Source organism: Prionailurus bengalensis, chromosome C2 (genome assembly GCF_016509475.1).
Source record: "Prionailurus bengalensis isolate Pbe53 chromosome C2, Fcat_Pben_1.1_paternal_pri, whole genome shotgun sequence".
NCBI lineage: Eukaryota > Metazoa > Chordata > Mammalia > Carnivora > Felidae > Prionailurus > Prionailurus bengalensis.
Window position 1 is genome coordinate 15,912,025 of NC_057350.1, and position 17,860 is coordinate 15,929,884.

At 41.2% G+C, this 17,860-nt stretch overlaps 1 protein-coding gene across 2 annotated transcripts in view; it reads right to left on the bottom strand.

Moving 5' to 3' along the window:
* MAP3K7CL (MAP3K7 C-terminal like) overlaps positions 1-17,860 on the bottom strand; it is a 38,052-nt gene that overhangs the window by 12,203 nt on the left and 7,989 nt on the right. The window contains exons 1-3 of one of the 2 annotated variants that reach the window (XM_043593778.1): positions 10,374-10,634; positions 10,164-10,225; positions 210-325 (exon numbers count right to left, since the gene is read on the bottom strand). In XM_043593778.1, coding sequence (XP_043449713.1) covers positions 210-292 — 83 coding nt within the window. In that variant the 5' untranslated portion in view covers positions 293-325; positions 10,164-10,225; positions 10,374-10,634. Of the gene's footprint in view, positions 1-209; positions 326-10,163; positions 10,226-10,373; positions 10,635-17,860 lie in introns of those variants that run through there. The other variant, XM_043593777.1, reaches the window with a different exon arrangement.

The following is a 17,860-nucleotide window of genomic DNA, read 5'->3' on the forward strand; positions in this document are numbered from 1 at the left end:
TAATCCTCAGCAGTTCCATTTGCATTCTTTCTATAGTCAAACGTGATAAAAACATGGAAGTTTCCCAGTAACCTCTGAACCATAGAATGTCACTTGCCCACACCCCTCCCTCTCACCCTCAAGTTCAGCCCATTCCGTGCCCACCTCCCCCAGTCCATGACCAGGAGACATCACTCAGAGGTAAGAGGGTTCAGGGAAACAGTACTTACTTCCTTTCCTCAAGCAGAGCGATTTCCTTTTTGACCTCATTGTATTCTTCTGCTATTTGACAGTGCTGTTTGAACACCTGCATGGATTCCACGGAGTCATGACAAGGCGGCAGAGGCTTCACAAACAACAACAAGAAATCAGTCCATTTCTTTGTATCGGAATACATTATAAATGATTTTGCTCTACTGATGTTCTTTAGAGAGAGATTTTTTGCAGGACAATAGTATTGGCAGTCAACATTGGACAGGGTCTGGCTGATTCTGCTTGACTGAAAATAGGGAGGTGGGCTGATATTCTCCACATTCATCTTCCAGTGTCATTGTTGGGCATTCTCAGGCCTGAGCCAGAACCGGAAGGCTCATGACATATCTATTATTTGCCATGCATTGGAGTAAAATTAGATCTTCTAATAATTCTGTACTTCTCCCCGGAAATCTCAAACTCTGCTTTCAAGAAGGGCAGTGGTGGGGAAATAGTTCAGCTGTCTTCTTTAATTACCCCTTACTTTCTGTTCCTGCAGCCCAGAGGCATAATCTCATCCTGTAGTGTGGAGTAACCCTACAAGAAAGGCTCTCTTTTGAGAGATGCATCCAAACTGAAGAAATGATGCTGGACTGGAAATAAAGCTTACAAGGATTAACAAATCCCATGAAAGACCAAACTCCAAGTAAAACAATGCTTACAACATGTGAGGTCAAAGACAGCATGGATTTATGTCTTTGTTTTTCTCCCATCTACAAGGAAAACAAAGATGAACAGGGCAAGCCTGCAGACCCATCATGTGTTGAAAATCCTACTTCTTTCTAGAAATTATTTTTTAAAGAACTGACTTTCCCTGGGTTTATAATTCTAATTTCTAGTTAGCAATACATTATTAAAAATATTACTTTAAGGAACAGTAGCTAATAGACTTTTAAAGAGTTTTTTAATCACCCTTTTCAATTATTTATAGAAAATGGTATATAAAATCTGAGAAATACAACTTTCCTGTTAAATGGGCTCTTCTAATCCCTTTCTCACAGCAGTCTATATAGGTAAGTATGTACCTGACTAGGTCATATTTTCACTAATTTTACACTAGGAAATTGGGAAGTAATGCATTTCTTCCTTCTTTCTCCTCTCGTTATACTAAAGACAAAGATTTCTTTGGGTGTTCTATTTAGCAACCCCATCCAGGATGTAATAAAAATTCTATAAAGTTCTATAAAATCCTATAAAGTTTGACAGATAAATAAGATGATCCCTATTTATTCTGAGGCCTCTGAGTAGAGATTTTCTAAAGGAAATAAAATTCAAAATAGATTTGCATGAAATTTACCTTCACGTGGATCATCTCCTATGTCCAAATTCATGGAAAATGTAATAATAACTACATTACATAGCATTTTTCCCTACTGCCCCATAAACACATTCGTAGCATAAACTCAGTCTGTTGGAACCATTATCTCTTTATTTATTCTAATAAATTGAAAAGTAATGCCCTGTAGTATTACCGTATAATGCACCCCATGAGGCAAAGCTCTTGCCAAAGGAATTCAGAACTCCTGGCTCCTCTGGGCCTATGTCCTAGACATCACCACCCTCTCATCAATTTTCACCTGTTACCCTGGCAAATTACCAAGTATAACAGTAAGGAGAATGAAAACAATTTACTCCGGACACCTTAGCCAAGTCGCTATTAAATCATCTGTGCCCTGTGTCCTTCCTGAAAGGCCCTAAGACTCTACGCATCCCATTTCCTGTCCTTACGAACATCACATAAGCTATATTCAGTCCATGCCAAAACTTGCCACCACTTCGAGGTCCCTGAGCCACAAATTCAGCATAGTTAACCTATGTGACAGCCAAAAGATTCTAGGACTCTGTGCAAAGGCTTTATGTCTTAAGAGGAAATAAATGAAAGTAGCCGTGTAGAGGGAGAAATATCCCCTGATGTCATCAAAAAGCGAAACTGAAAGTTACGTTCACAATTTTCTTAAGAACAGAGGGGTCTCTTTCCCCCTTAGCTTGCTCCCCTGCAATGCTTTTTTATTAAGTGGGAAGTTTCTTCCTCTGCTCTTTTTTTTACTGGCACTTCTTAATTGTGGGAAATTTGAAAATATTATGTAGAGGTAGCAAGATCATGCTGCTAAGGGTGTATGAGGATAGGGAGTATTTCCGGATATATTCAGTACCCTCACATGCTCTTAGCAGGGTGATCAGCCTACTTACACATAACGCTGTTTTCAAGGTTTCTCACAATTAAAAAAGGACAGGCCCAAAATACTTAGTGTTCAGCATCTCAGGGTGTAGAAGGATGCCAGGTGCTACTCCAGCCTCTAGCTCCTGCGAGCTCTGTCTTCATCCAACCTGGTATATAACTGGGCTCCACTTCAAGCCCTCACAATCTGCATGAACGCATTAAGGAGCAATATAGTTTTGTTTTTTTAAAGCAAGGAGGGAAGTTATATTGCATAGCCCACTACAACATCGTAAAATCATTCCATTAGTCGCCAGGGGTTGGGGGGAGGGGGAAATGAGGCATTGTTTAATGGGTATAGAGTTTCAGTTTTGCAAGAGGAAAAAGTTCTGGAGACCAGTTGCACAACAATGCGAATACACTTAATGTTATTGAACTGTACACTTCCAAATTATCAAGATGGAAAATTTTATGTTGTGTGTTTTTACCAAAATTTTTTAAAAACTTAATGCAAAAAAAAATTGTCATTAGATCTTTCCACTGTTCCTCCCTCATCTTCTAAGAACTCCTATGAAGACTCACTATCTGAAGTTCACTTCATTTGCACCCAAACACTCTTTCTTTCCCAAATTTCTCTCCAGGGAACTTAAAATTTCTCACCCCTTTACATCCAGAACCATTCACCACAAACCCTAAACATCACTAGACAAATCAACGCCTCCCCCCACCCCAAAAAAAAACAGGCAGCAGGACCTATTGTCTTTAAAAGGCATTTGACAGTTATCCCAGGCAAAGAAACTAAGCAAAGAATTTTTGAAATACGTATGGTTCTCATTCCAGCAGGAATTCTGGTGAATGAAGAATTTTAAGATATTTAGGTTTATACCCCCCCAAAAAAAGTAAAACTGTAAGTAATGAGATGTTGTTCTGTATAACACAGAACACTGTCATTGCCTTATGATATAACGTCTCTCCCTCTCTCTCTCTCTCTCTCTCTCTCTGTGTGTGTGTGTGTGTGTGTGTGTGTGTGTAGCATGATAAGGTCTTCACTGAGAGTGACTCTCTCTTACCTTCTTATAACCCCTCAAAATAAGAGATAATCTATGACCAACAGTATCCATTGAAGAAAATGAAAGTGTTTGAGGAAACATTTCTAAAATTCAAGCACAATAATCTGGTTTCCAGTGTAAAAATGGAGCTATCCTAAGGCTTTTATCATGTGACATTTAAAACATTGACATTCATGAATTAATCAGCCATACCTAGGTTTAAGATAGGGTTTAACACATGTTCACATTGAAAACCAAACAATATTGTAAAAGAATACTGGTGGTAACCAGGTGAGAAAAATCTATTTGCTTCTTGGAATAAAAATTAACACATATTTTCATTGCTTAATTTTGACTGTTCTCCTCCAAGAGGTTTTTGTAGTCCTCGCTCCGTGCTGGGAACAGGCGAGCAATAAATAAATGCTTCTGTGTTGACAGTGAATTTCTTTTCACATCCAGAGAAAAAATTTTCCTTATTTTCTCCATAATTATGCTACATTCTGGATACATTTGTCCTACCCTCTTGCCTGAAGAATGAAATATCGCATTCCAAAGACAAGGAATCCAAAGATACTTGATTTGAAAGTGAAAAGGTCAAGGTATTCTTCCTGGACCAGAGAACGAATTCTGTGGGATCACAGAAACAACTCTTCAGACTCACTCAATGCCATGGTACTAGTTTTCTCACAACGCAGCCAGTTCTAAGAAGGTTAAATTAAGATAGTCTCCCAACAGCGACTCAAGCCAACTTTGAAACACATTTTTCCAAGACCCAGATGGGGGTTTGGATGAGGTCAGAGTCCGGGAGCGGGACTTCCTTCTCACCTCCTTTCCTCCAGCTCAGCCCCATCTGCTGCCTGAGGATGAAGCTTGTAAGGGCTTTAAATTACACGGCAGTGTGACTGAGCCACTACTCTCCCTGGTCTCCACCCCAATCATCAGGACAGATTTAACAAGATGAAGTAAGAGAGAAACCACAGGCTCCTGTTCCAAGAATGCCGGCTTGAGCCACACCATCCCATCTCTGCTCTCTGCCCGGGTTTAGATCTCCTCCTGAAATGGACTCCGTCTTCTGGAAAGCACCCCGTGGGACAGGACCCAGCCAAGCATCTCTCCGCAAGGGGGCAAAGCCAACTTAAGTGCTTCCGTTTTCTACTTGGCTTCTTCAAATACTACTGGCCCCATCCACTTCAAGAGATGTAAGAATTTAATTTTCCTCTCCCAGCTTCCCACACAGAGGATATATTTAGGAAGCTAAATATTCTACAGTTGCTGAGCAGATTTTTTATTTATTCCTTGAATCTCAGTGTTATCTTTATTGGGGGAGGGGCAGGGGGAGGTATCTGGTTCAAATTTACATTGCATTTTAATGTCCCAAAATTAACATATAATTTGTTAAAAACCAAATGGAAAAACATGGGACTAATTGCAATATTGGAAAACTCTGTTATGTTAGAATTTAAAATGTTTTTAAAATTTTTTTCTTAATTTATTTTTGAGGGACAGAGCGAGTGTGTGCAAGGAGGAAAGGAGCAGAGAGAGAGGGAGACACAGAATCCCAAGCAGGCTCCAGGCTCTGAGCCGTCAGCACAGAGCCTGACACGGGCTAGAACTCACAGACTGAGCCAAAGTCGGACACTTGACCGACTGAGCCATCCAAGCACCCCTAAAATATTTTAAGGATTGACATTTCTACAATATCTACATTATAGTCAGAGTCAATGCTAGTAATTTTACTGCATATCTTATATAACATTGAATTGAAGGCTATTTAAGTCATGTTTATTAATGTAAGCAATATTCAAGAGAGCGGTAACTCAAGAGTGTCTCAGACTTTTCCAACAAGGCATCTTGTTAGACGACTACTGGGCTTCACAAAAAAGGGAAAAAAAAGTACACCTACCACTGTAAAGCTCCAAGGTATGTGTGTATATTTTCTGTGTGGTCACAGCAGCCAACAGACAACCATACCATACTTTCCAACATGTGTATGAGAAAATGCAGACATTTTCAGTGTTTTCCATGGGATTATTTCTTAATTGCATTTCCAGATGGATGTTCAAGACTGGTGTAGCAGAATCCTGGAATGCTGAGACTTCTCCGTTTTCTCTCACTGTCTTTCCCAAGATATCAAGCAATACACTGATGCAAGACCCAAAGGAAATTTCTGAAGAGACTACTCGGATAACAAGATCTTACGGCACACAACTGAAGCTAGGAAATTGTTTATTTGTGGAGGTGACATCAGTTTCTGGACTCACCAGACTCTGTCTGAGAAAAAGCAAGTTCAGTGTGTACCACAGAGACACCTGTCACTGTCTTCTCAGATTAGATGGGAGGACTTTAGGAGGATTGAAGCTATTGCTCAATTTGACTTAAAAAAAAAAAGTCATATTGTTTTCCAAGTACCTTAGCTTAATGGAAAAGAGAGAGCATCAGAACCTCTATCCCTAACTCAAAAATCCAAAGAGATGCTTCTCTTATCATGTTATACATATAAAGACAAATTGTTAATTCTTAAATACATCATTCAAAACACAATTTCACCAGAGAAGAAGATTAACATTAAGTGAGCAATCATTTTGCCAAGCACTGTGTTATATCTACTCATTCTCACATTTAATTCCCACAATAACAATGTAAGATCGATACTGCTGTCTCCACCTTGCAGTTCAGAAAAGTGAGGTTTAGAGAGAGTAAATAATATCAATCACGAAACTGGTAGGTGTAGAGCTGAGATCCAAATTCAGGCCAACCCAATGCCAATACCCGTGCTCCAGCCATTGTGAGTCCCATTAGGAAGTTGTTACAACGTACTGGTTAACATGTTCCCTGCCCGATTATAAAAGCATATTTTCATTCCAGTGCACTTAAGACCATATTGCAGCTTAGCTTTCGATCATCTATAGGTCAAACGACGATCTCCGAAGCATAAGAACGTGGTTAAATTTTAAGACAAATGTGGTGCAGACTCACACCATCCTTCAGGATAAAGAAGGAGGTCAGGCATTATCTCCTTTCCAAATAGAAGGAAACCAAGGTCTAAGGAAAAGTAGTGATTTTTCATTCATTCTTAGAAGTGGACATAGAATTGAGCCTCTTTTCTTTGGACTGGCTGTGCTACATCAGCTGTGCCCAAATACTGCCTCTACTAGGCATAGAGAATTTAGAAACCAAGTTCCAGGAAAGGAATCCACATAAAATAGAATCAACCTACCCATTGCCCCCGGGCTGAGGCTGAAGGCCCACAAATGAACATTATAAAGAGATGTTCATTTTAACACCTACCTTACCCCAAAGTCTCTTGCCCAACATTTTGCATTAATAGAGACATCAAGAGAAATGTTTGTCACTGCTATTCTTGCACAGGGCTTTTTTTGGCTTCTGTGAAAATAGAAGCCACACGAATTACATGCTCAAACATGTCCACATTCTTGGCAAAGCAACAGAAAAATCTAGGGGGTCAAACTGGTGATAGAGTATCTACCAAATAGATACTTTATAGCTCCATTTTATAAACAACACAAGAATGTGTAATGGATATCAGAAAGTCAGAACAGGTTTTGCAAGGTTCTATAACCACACTATGGCAACCTTGCAAACCAGAACAAAAAATCTCTACCTATCAAAGTAATTTAAACAGCCCGTAGGTTTCACAAAAGGTGCAAGGGAAAGAAGGCTACCTAGACTCAGAATCCGAGATCTAGTCAGAAATAGAAAATTCATTTAGACCAAAATTTGACCTCAGGTTTCTCATCTCTAAAGTGGAGACATAATAGCTCACACAATCCTGGCAAGGCTCAGATGAGATTATTTGCGGGGAAGCATCACTGGCCTAGCGATGCTCGACATGCATGGCGGGATTTAAATCTGAGGCTCTGCAGAGAGCAGGGCCGGCAATAATCACCTGGCATCATTTAGTTTTCATTTGGCAAGTTTTGAAGGCTCCTGGAGAGATAATCAAGAGTCAGTTTATCCTCAAGCAAATAGTGACAACCACAAGGCACTTCATATGCCTTTGTAACCTAACTTTTATTCTACCGTAGAGGACTATGATGGTCGGTAAAATTCCAAGAGCCATTACCATGTGATGAAAGCACATGACACTGACTGTGAAGTCGGCCTGCTCTGCAGAATGGATTGTGCCTTTTGTACATAAAGCATTTTCATTGCTTTCAACACAGAGACTTCCTGCTGCGGAATGGCTTAAATTTATATGCCTAGGCTAAGCATGGAGAGAAGAATCTGCTTTAAGAGTGATTTCCTGTATGAGCTTTCCCCTCTCCAGTCTCACTGTCTTGTATTTTCGTCATTCATGCACTGGAGACAGAATAAAGGTAGCAGGCAACAGACCCAGACAGAGGTGACCCTAACCAAATGGCTTGAAAACTGGCAAATGTTTATAACAAACTCAGTCATACCTTTTACCCAACAAACAAGCACTTACTTAAATGATTTTAGGTATAAAGCTAAGAATGTTCCCTCCATTCGTGAAGGCTTAAATAATACCATATTTTAAGGGTTGGGATGGGGCGGGTCAGGGGGGGAATCAAAACCCAGGAGCCAGAAAGCAGCCTCTCACCTGCTTAACTTCATCAATGAACATGAAATAGTCTCATTGGACTAAGATAATTAAATAGACTTAATTTCTAATATATGTCAAATGGAATTAAAACCATAAAATCCAAATGGATGTTGCAAGGCTTTAACAGAAAAACTGTCTGGAGAATTGCCAAGGGTGCTATGAATCCTGTGAAGAATGATCTGTGAGCCAGGCAAGATCATTAATGTTCCCGAAGGGAGAAAAAAAAATTTTTGTCAATACAAAAAAGGAGAATTAATGATCCGTAGTTTGATGGAGGAACCAGAACCTGAATATGTTTTTACCGTTTTATTTCCAAAACATGTTTATTCATTTTTATCTAACTCCCATGATAATAAAATAGCTTTGAGGTGACAGTAAAATGAAGTAGAAAAAAAAAACCAACTAGGACTTGGGGGGAAAAAATCTAGTTATTATCTTACAATCCCAACCATCCCACCAGCAGCACAAACACAGCCCTCCTGTGAGGACAGAATGGAAGCAAGGAGTGTGTGTGGTGGAAAATGCCAGACAGAAACAGAGAGCTGGTTTGTTCACCCTGGTGGAAAGAAGTGATGTTGGGGGATATGGTTAGATATCAGGAACCAGGAGAGCTGGGTTAAAGACCCTGGGGGGGGGGGGGGCAGAAGGAGGAGACAAGATGGCTGATACCTGCGAGGAAATTTTAGAGACAGTAGAGACAATCTTCAGGAATCTCTGTATACCTGATACTGTTCTGTGGAGTGGGCTCTCTGCCGGAGCACCGTGACAATGCCCAGGACTGTGGCAGAGGTAAGAACGAGGACTCCTCACACCTAGTCACACCTGAGTGGTGCTGGCTTGCTTTTTCAGAGAGCACTCCGGTACTGGAGGACCAGCTCTTCCTTTCTGACGTGGCTACTTCCAGGTTTTTAACTCAGGGCCCTGGGACTGAGATAAGAACCGGAGCCAACGGAAAAGACTTTCGGTTGGGTTTGCATGAGGGCTCTTCCCACCTCTGTCGAGGGCTGTGCAGGACCAGGGCTCCCAAACGCAAATGACTTCAGGATGCCAGTCACACCCACGAATGGGAAAAGCTGCTGGGTGTTAAGGGGGAACATCACACCTGGGGGGAAATGGGGGTGGCAGACCCCTCCTAAAGGCATTCAAAATCAATACGTAGAGAAAAACAAGTAAGAGATGAAACAAATGTCTACGTGCAGGATTCAAGACCCCTATTAGGTTTGTCTAGATGTAACTGCAAAGTGAGGCACTCAAGAGAACATTTGACCCAAGGCCAGTATCCAAATATTTCAGGCAGACAGCCATCTTTGCCTGGCATCACCATATGTCATCTAAAGAAAATTGAAGTGTTACAAATTAATTCCCTTCAAATAATTCTGGTGTATTAAAATGGGATCCCTTTGATAGATCATCCATAAACTATGCACACAAAATATTTTTCCCATGGATCAAACCAGAAAGTTTTCAGAATGTTTAACTTAAAACAATTATATTTTATTAAAAGTTGTCAGGGGCACCTGGGTGGCTCAGTCCGTTAAGCATCTGACTTCGGCTCAGGTCATGATCTCACAGTTCCTGAGTTCGAGCCCTGCATCAGACTCTGTGCTGACAGCTCAGAACCTGGAGCCTGCTTCAGGTTCTGTGTCTCCCTGTCTCTCTGTCCCTCCCCTGCTTGCACTCTGTCTCTCTCTCTGTGTCACAAGAATGAATAAATGTTAAAGAAAAAATTTTTAAAAAAGGTTGTCAGAAGAGTGGAGAAGGGTTGGGGTGGAGGAGACAAAGGAAGATTATTCTGAAGTCTTCCCCACTCCCCTGCCCCATAACAAGTAACATCTGCACAGTTTACCACTAAATCACCAATTCGAAATGGGTCATCACTGCAATGGCACAGGGACATCCTCAGCAAAGGAGAGTAGGTACAAGCCCTGTTCCCAGGCTCCAGAACTCCTTAAGCTCTTTAGAAGCTTGCTTTCACTGATATTTCACTTAGACTTTGGAGCTCTAGAAATGCAAGGCTTCATGACTTGAAAGCTCCCCGCTCTGTCTCTAAGTCAGTCTTTTCTCAATTATGCCATTTGTCCATTCACTATAATTTGTGAAAGTAAGGAGGAAAAAAGAAAGACTCTGGAAATATCCTTACCTGTAGCTGCTGGTCTAATTCTGGGAAGACCAGAGGAATGGAGTCTTCAGGAGGTGTATCATCTAAAACATGAAAATAAAATGATTCTTCACTATAGAGCTCTTTCTCTCACGGGCGATGTTCCGCTCTTACCGTCTTTAGACTCGTGTGATGTATATTTTCATCACTCCCGGTGGGGACAGATAGAGGACAGAAGACAATTTTGCTCACCTTTGGTACAAACAGAACCACGGAGAGCATAGTTGGCCTGACCAACATTTTGCAAACAAATACCAGAATCCTCAAATGTTCAGTCTGGTAGCTCTACAATTAAGAAGTATTGTTTGTCCTTCAGTATTCTCATGTTGGCCAAAGCCAGATTACATGGTATGCCAGAAAGTGCTTTAACAAGGTGCTAATGAGGCAACCAAGACAACCTCAATGGGACAGAAGAACGTGTTAGTGAAAAATAGAAGTTCTTCTGTGACGTGGCAAGCTTTGATGTCTTTACCACAAGCCACCACCACCAGGCAGTTAAGCAGAGCCTCGTTCTGGGTTACAGTTGATAACAGGCGGCAACCCCGTCAGAGCGTTTCTTCTCAACACACCAGGTGGTAGTCCCCATCTGAGGCCCAGATCACTGCCTGGATGTGGGAGAGCGTGAGCGAAGAGAGCCATGGCCGCTCTGTCCTCAGCTGCCTTAAACTGACTGTCTGACAATAGGCAGATGTTGCCGGATCAAAAGATGGTCTCAGAAGCATCAGAGGAAACCTGAGAGGAGTTTGGCCTCAAATAATCAAATCAGCCCCAAATCTCCTCAAGGACACACTGCTGACCCTGCCATGCCACCTGAGGACAGTCCCTTGTCAGCAGGACCTCATGTCTCTGGGCAGACTCTGGCTCTGTGGGGCCATTCATTTCCCATCCCCTCCATGTTGACAACACCTATCCCAGGGCAGCTGACTATGAGAATATAATGAAACATAGACTAAGAATAGTTTAAAAATCAGGGCACCTGGGTGGCTCAGTCGGTTGAGCATCCAACTTCAGCTCAGATCATGATTTCACAGTTTGTGAGTTGGAGCCCCGCATCGGGCTCTGTGCTGACAGCTCAGAGCCTGGAGCCTGCTTCGGATTCTGTCTCTCTCTCTCTTTCTCTCTCTCTCTCTCTATGCCCCTCCCCCTCTCGTGCTCTGCCTCTCTCTCTCTCTCTCAAAAATAAACATTAAAAAGAATAGTTTAAAAGCCAAATCTCTTTTAAATTATAACAAAGAAAGGAAATATCATGGCTTTTATAATCTCACTACCATAACCAAATTTGTTTATAAAAATGTGACGTTCTATTTGTTATTTTGGTTTTTTTTTTCAATGTTTCTTTTGGGAGGGGGGGGAAGGGCAGAGAGAGAGGGAGAGAGAGAGAATCCCAAGAAGGCTCCGAGCTATCAGCACAGAGCCCGACGCGGGGCTTGAACTCATGAACTGTGAGATCATGACCTGAGGTGATATCAAGAGTCAGACACTTAACCGACTGAGCCACCCAGGTGTCCCAAAATGTGATGTTCTGTTTGAACAAGAGCAAGTGATATGGGCCATACCCAATGCAGAAACAAGTCTTCTCTCCCTACTCTCTGATAACATAGTCCAGAGCAAAATGAAGCTCCTGGCTTCTAGGCATTACAGTTCTTTGAAGGCATCAAAGAGAATTACCAGAAAGATAATTCAAACAAGGACAGTATTTGCCTCTGCCAAACACCTCAAGGGTCACAGCAATTAACAGCCTCTGGTATATTTTAGTCAAGCGTAGTATAATAATACTCCCATTTAACACTATTCAGCTTCCCAGAGGAAGCAGAAATGGAGAAATGCTCCCAAGACCCTTGCTGCAGCCTAGAGGATTGAATCAAGAGGACACCCAATCCTCAGGCCCTTTTGAGTACTCTCTTCCTACTCAGAATGACTTCTGACAAATACTGTGGCTTTTTAAATACACCCCTTCATCTGAAAAGCATTGGACAAAAGACAGAAATATTCACTTGTTGCTATGGATCCTTTACAGGTAGCCTTCATTATAAAACCTATAGTTTCTAAAACTGATTTTGGTCTAAGGTTCACTTAAATTTACTTCAATAAAATATCAATAACCCAGACCCAGACATCTTGATTATGTCAGTGCATTGAGTTCAAGGCCAGGGCAATTTGGCACAGGTCAATGGGAACATATTATACTTTGGCATCTAATAATCATAGATGAACAGGCACTCGTTAGAAGGAGAAACCACTTCTATAAAGTACCAGAATAGACAGTGCCTTCTAGAATTCCAAAAGACAGCCAGGAATGGAGCTCAAGGCTTCTTGGGATTTAATCCACGTTCCTCCATGTGAAGGTCACACTCCTTCCTGCTCAATCATAAAAAAGAAGAAAGCTATTCAATTGCTTTACTATGGTCAAGCAAATAGCAAATACTGGTCTGACCCAGAATTAATAAAGTGTATTATAGAAATCTATGTCATTATCTATAGTTAAACCATGGCGCTTCTATGTAACCATGCTGATAATTTTGCAGATAACGTTTCAGACTGGATTTCTTGAGTTTGAAAACAAAGTCTAATTAATTGGCATAGAAACATGTAATGGACGTCATAACGACGAGCAGAATAAAAATAAGACTTTTGTTAAACAACGGGTTCAAGCTGGATTAATTCAAGCAGGAAATGGCAACGGAAATAAGAAAACCAAAGACAGATGTAAGGAGACAACCAAGTCTGAAAGTCGGTCCTGTATTCCACTGCCTGATGCCATCTGGTTTAGCTAGCACCCTTGCAGCCAGAAACTTCAGGGCTTGTGAAGCTGCTTGCATAGCTGCCCTGAGTTGATGCGTGGTGTGTTTACTTTCAAACAGTGGCTGCCTTCTTTGACTGGTTTTAAAAATAGGCAAATATTCTAAAAGCAGAATGATGAATCACAGGATTGGGCCAAAAGGAAAGAAGGAAAATGACTCAGGCAGACTAGTAGCACAGCTGTTCCACAAACATTTGGCCAAATCGTTGTAAAACATTTTGACAGTGATATTGGATCGGAGTTCCTGAGAGCAGTTAAGTTTGTTTTGACGATTCCAGAAGAACAAAGTAGATGGTGCAGTAGGTATGCAAGAGACCCTCTCTCTGGCAAGTTTGGCTTGTGTTTTTGTTTTTGTTTTTTTTTAAAAAGGAAAGCAGTTTACTAGTCATGCTTATAATGTGACAAAATCAAAATGCAAGTATACTTTTATTAAAATATATTTGTTTACCAAATAGTGATTGAATGCTTGTTATGGGCGGGGCAGCAACTAAGGCTGTATGCTAAATTGGCAGATCATTTTATCATAATCTTTAACGTGCTATTATTTACAAAAATAACTCATTTTCAAAATGCCACAGTGGGCTTAATGGACAAAGTAAAATGTATCCTAAGGAACTTTGAAAGAATCAAATATAAGGGAAGGAATCTAAAGGGATTTTTTTTTGATAAGCAGATGTTCACTGCCTGTTTTGCAAACACAATGAGACTAAGTCAATGGAACTTAAGATAGAACTTTCTTACTGGTATTCCAACCATTATGACATGCCATAGTACATTTTATTATGGGCTCGCCTCAGCATCTATCGAACAGCTGTTGAGTTGCCTTTGAGGTTATTCTGTTTCAGATTTCCTTAAGTTGTCCGCTCTGTGTTTCTCCATGAATAAGATACATGGGACCAAGTGGGACTGTAAGTCCAAATCCTCACTGTTATTTAGCAATGAGAGGCCATGGGGTCAGAGTTTTTGGAGAATGGGGCTAAGCTATCATGTGCTCCAGGACTCCGTGTAGAGCAAAGGATAAGGGCCCCGACAAAAGAAAGGAGTCTCCTAAGATTAAGGGGTGACTCACAGCCTGGGGCTCTTCTCTATACTACTCTGCTTTTCTTCACTTTCTGGTCCATGGGCTCCCAGACTTTTGTACTTCATGCAACAGTGAAATGTTCCTCAAAACATTTGGAATCACGCCTTAGAGTGTCCACCTTTTTATTCGGTGAGTGAAGATGAGTCAAAATAACTACCTATCATTAGCTTCTCTTTATGACAGAGAGAACATGTTAGTCCCCAAATCTGAAGACAAAAATGATCGTAGAAGAGTGTCCATTATATTGGATAAATTTAGCTTTAGAGACAAAAGCAAACACACACCAAAACACTTCATGCCATGTCCTTATTTCTTTTGTTTTACATCAGAGAAGTGAAAACTTCGTCAAACCAGAGCAGGTTTACAAAGCAGCATTTGAGAACCACTGTTCCAGGCAAAATCTTGACTGGACTTTGGAATCAGTTACCTCCCCCCCCCCCGCTCCCCCCCACTGTGCTCTCCATCCTGGGCATAATTGGAGGCAGATCCTTGGTAGGAAGAGTCTAGATTTCCACACAGAGGAGACCTCGGGACAGAGATAAGCCACCCTCAGAGGACACTTCCAAGCCCCACTCTGCTCCCCAACCAGAAACCCAAGAGTCAGCCTTGTCCAGAATCCATTCCATCTGACTGCATTCTCTGCAGTCAGAGCTGGCTCCATGGGCATGTGTCTGTGCAGACACACAGAGCCCTTCCCTCTGGTGGACCCTGCTCCTGGTTTAATGTTCTATCCATAATACTTGAAATTCTTAATCATTTTTGAATAAGTAGCCCTGCACTTTTTGCACTGTGTCTCTGCAAATTGTGTAGCTATCCTGCCCGTGAGTGTCCTAGAGATCACCCTTCAGGAACAAATGCACACTTAAGAGGCAAATGAGTTTGGGCAATGGGTACATGTGCCAAGGCTCATGCAAAAATTTTCCTGGAACCATTTGCCTGGGAAGGCTCCTAACCACTAAAGGCAAAGAGGGTCAATACAAGCCTCTGTAGGGCTCAAGTCAGCCACCTTTTGATATGAACAATCCACATAATCTCTTTGAGACGTAGTTTCTTCTCTGCAAAATGGGCATGATATTCCCTGCCTCGAAAACTTGTTCTTAGTAAAGGAATGCACATGTCAGTTCATTTAGCCTGAAGCCTGACACCTAGGAAATAATCAGTAATGATAATAAATGCTTAATAAAACTGGGTTCACTTTCTCCGTTCCTTTCACCATAAACCCAACCAAAGGGGTAATGGGGGACAAGGCACCTGTATGTGAATATGTGCATATGTGTATGATGGTGGGCATTGAAGGTATTGTTCCTCATCTGAATAATACAGACAGTAGGCAGAGTGAGAATCATTGCTTCTGATTACTTAGTTATCCCCATGCCAGTTAAGAGAGATTTCCCTAGTGCAGCCACAACCTCATGTCTCATGGGTTTTCCTTCTTCATTTAACTCAGAATTTAAGAAATGTTTCTCTTTTACTTCCCCATCAAAGCAAACACTTTCTATATGAAATATCAGTAAAAAAAATTAGGCATGAAAGTTCTTTAAGTACTTTCATTTTAAATCTAAATCGAGATTCATATTTTATTTTTAGAAATAAGTGATATAAGGCTGCCAACTCGCATTACTAATGTATCAAAAAGACTTTTTTTTAAAAATCCTGTATACCTTGGTTCTTGTTAGAGAACCACATTATTTGGAGACACCTCAAAAGCTTTTTGGAACTTTGCTTCCTGCTTGTTAAACATTAGTGATGTGAGGGGCGCCTGGGTGGCTCAGTCGGTTGGGCATCCGACTTTGGCTCAGGTCATGATCTCGCGGTCCGTGAGTTCGAGCCCCGCGTTGGGCTCTGTGCTGACAGCTCAGAGCCTGGAGCCTGTTTCAGATTCTGTGTCTCCCTCTCTCTTTGAAACTTCCCTTATTCATGCTCTGTCTCTCTCTGTCTCAAAAATGAATACACATTAAAAAAAACATTAGATATGTGAAAATTTAATACACATTAGATTTTTCAGGACCCATAAAATTAAAAGTACAGATATGGATATGGATGCAGGCAGTGACTTGGTATATCTAGCAGATTGCCAATGCTTTATAATTAATAGTAATCGTCATATCGCCTCAACCAGTACCTGTAATAATGAGGCAAACAAGATCACACATCAAATAGCCTGAATGATATTTCCCCACACAGAGAGATCTGATTCAGCTTAAAGACAGGTTTTATGTTTCTTAGAAACATTCATCTAGCCACTATTATTGTAGCTCTTATCAATTTATTCTTTTATAAGAATATTTTTACTTATTTAGCTTATAAGAAACATTTGCTTCAAAAAGAATATGTTGGAAGTATATTCAGCACACCACCAAATAAAACTTAACTCAACTTTTCTTCTTTCCCACTCTATAAAAGCAAATCAGAACTAACTTTTCTCCATCATTTCCTATGACTACTGAGGAAGTTCTTTGCTTTCAGAAACAATCATGCTTGTCTCTCATTACATGGACCCTGCCTCCAAATGGGTAATAAAGGAAAAACAGCCCCAAGGGCCTGTCTTTGAATCCCTTCCTACTGCTTATTAACTGCTTGATTTGAGGCAAGTTACTTAGCCTCCCTTTGCCAATCAATGGTCCACATCTGTAAAATGGGTCGAATAGCATCTCCCCACAGAGTTGTTGCCAGTCTAAATTGATGAGATGATGCAAGTAGAAGCATTTATGTACTCAATAAACACTGACTTCCCTTCTGGCCTTTGTGGCCTCAAGGGACAGATACCAACCAGTAAATCCAACTGCATCTCAAAGAACCTTCATCAGATATCAGAATAACAAACTCAAAATGATTACAGATACTGTATTGTTGACTTTATAGTATTTGATGATAAAGTTTCTACCGTGGTTCTCACCTCTGTGCTTTGTAAAAGATGTAAATACAGGAGACCCCCCCACTGCCACCAACCTATGAGGGATTTTCAACTGCTCGTTGTCGCGGCGTGTGGAGGCAGCTTTGGAGGTCGGGTCAGAGTCGGGAACGGTGACTTGAAAGAGCTCAAAAAGTCTCTCCCAGCCACTATTTTCCCAAAGGCCATCCTCACCTCATTGGCTGGCAAAACTCCAGGGGGATTCCATGCCCTTATTTCTTTTGTTTCACATCAGACAAGTGAAAACTTCATCAAAGCCAGACCAGGTCTGCAAAGCAGCATTTGAGAACCACTGTTCCAGGCAACATCTTGACTGGACTTTGGAATCAATTACCTCCCCCTCCCACTGTGCTGTCCATGCTGGGCATAACTGGAGGCAAATCCTTGACTTCCTACCGACTCCCCTGTGGAGATGCCAAAACAACGACAACAACAACAACAACAACAACAACAACAACAACAGCAACACCGTGAGAGAGATTGTTTTTAAAAAGTTAACCTCAATATTCATTTAATGCTTAGTGTGAATGAAGTTTTCCCGAGTCTTTCCATTGAACAAGGACTGAGAGCAGGGAGCAAAGAGAATACGGGAAACATTAGGGCCCGGAGGAGGGAGAGGGAAATACTACCCAAAGGTATCACATATAGAAAAAGTTGAAGGAAAGCAACAATGACAACAGACACTTCCCTGCCTCACAATTTTGCTGAGAACCAATTGTGCACGTGCACACTAGACAGTCACACGGTTAAATTAGATGCATGGGAGCTATTTCAGCAGCTCCATACAAACACCCTGATATGCGAGAATAGTGTTACTTAAAAGAGACACCAACAGGATGGGCCTTGTGCTTTTTCAACTAAATGTCATCTGATTAATTTATATCCAG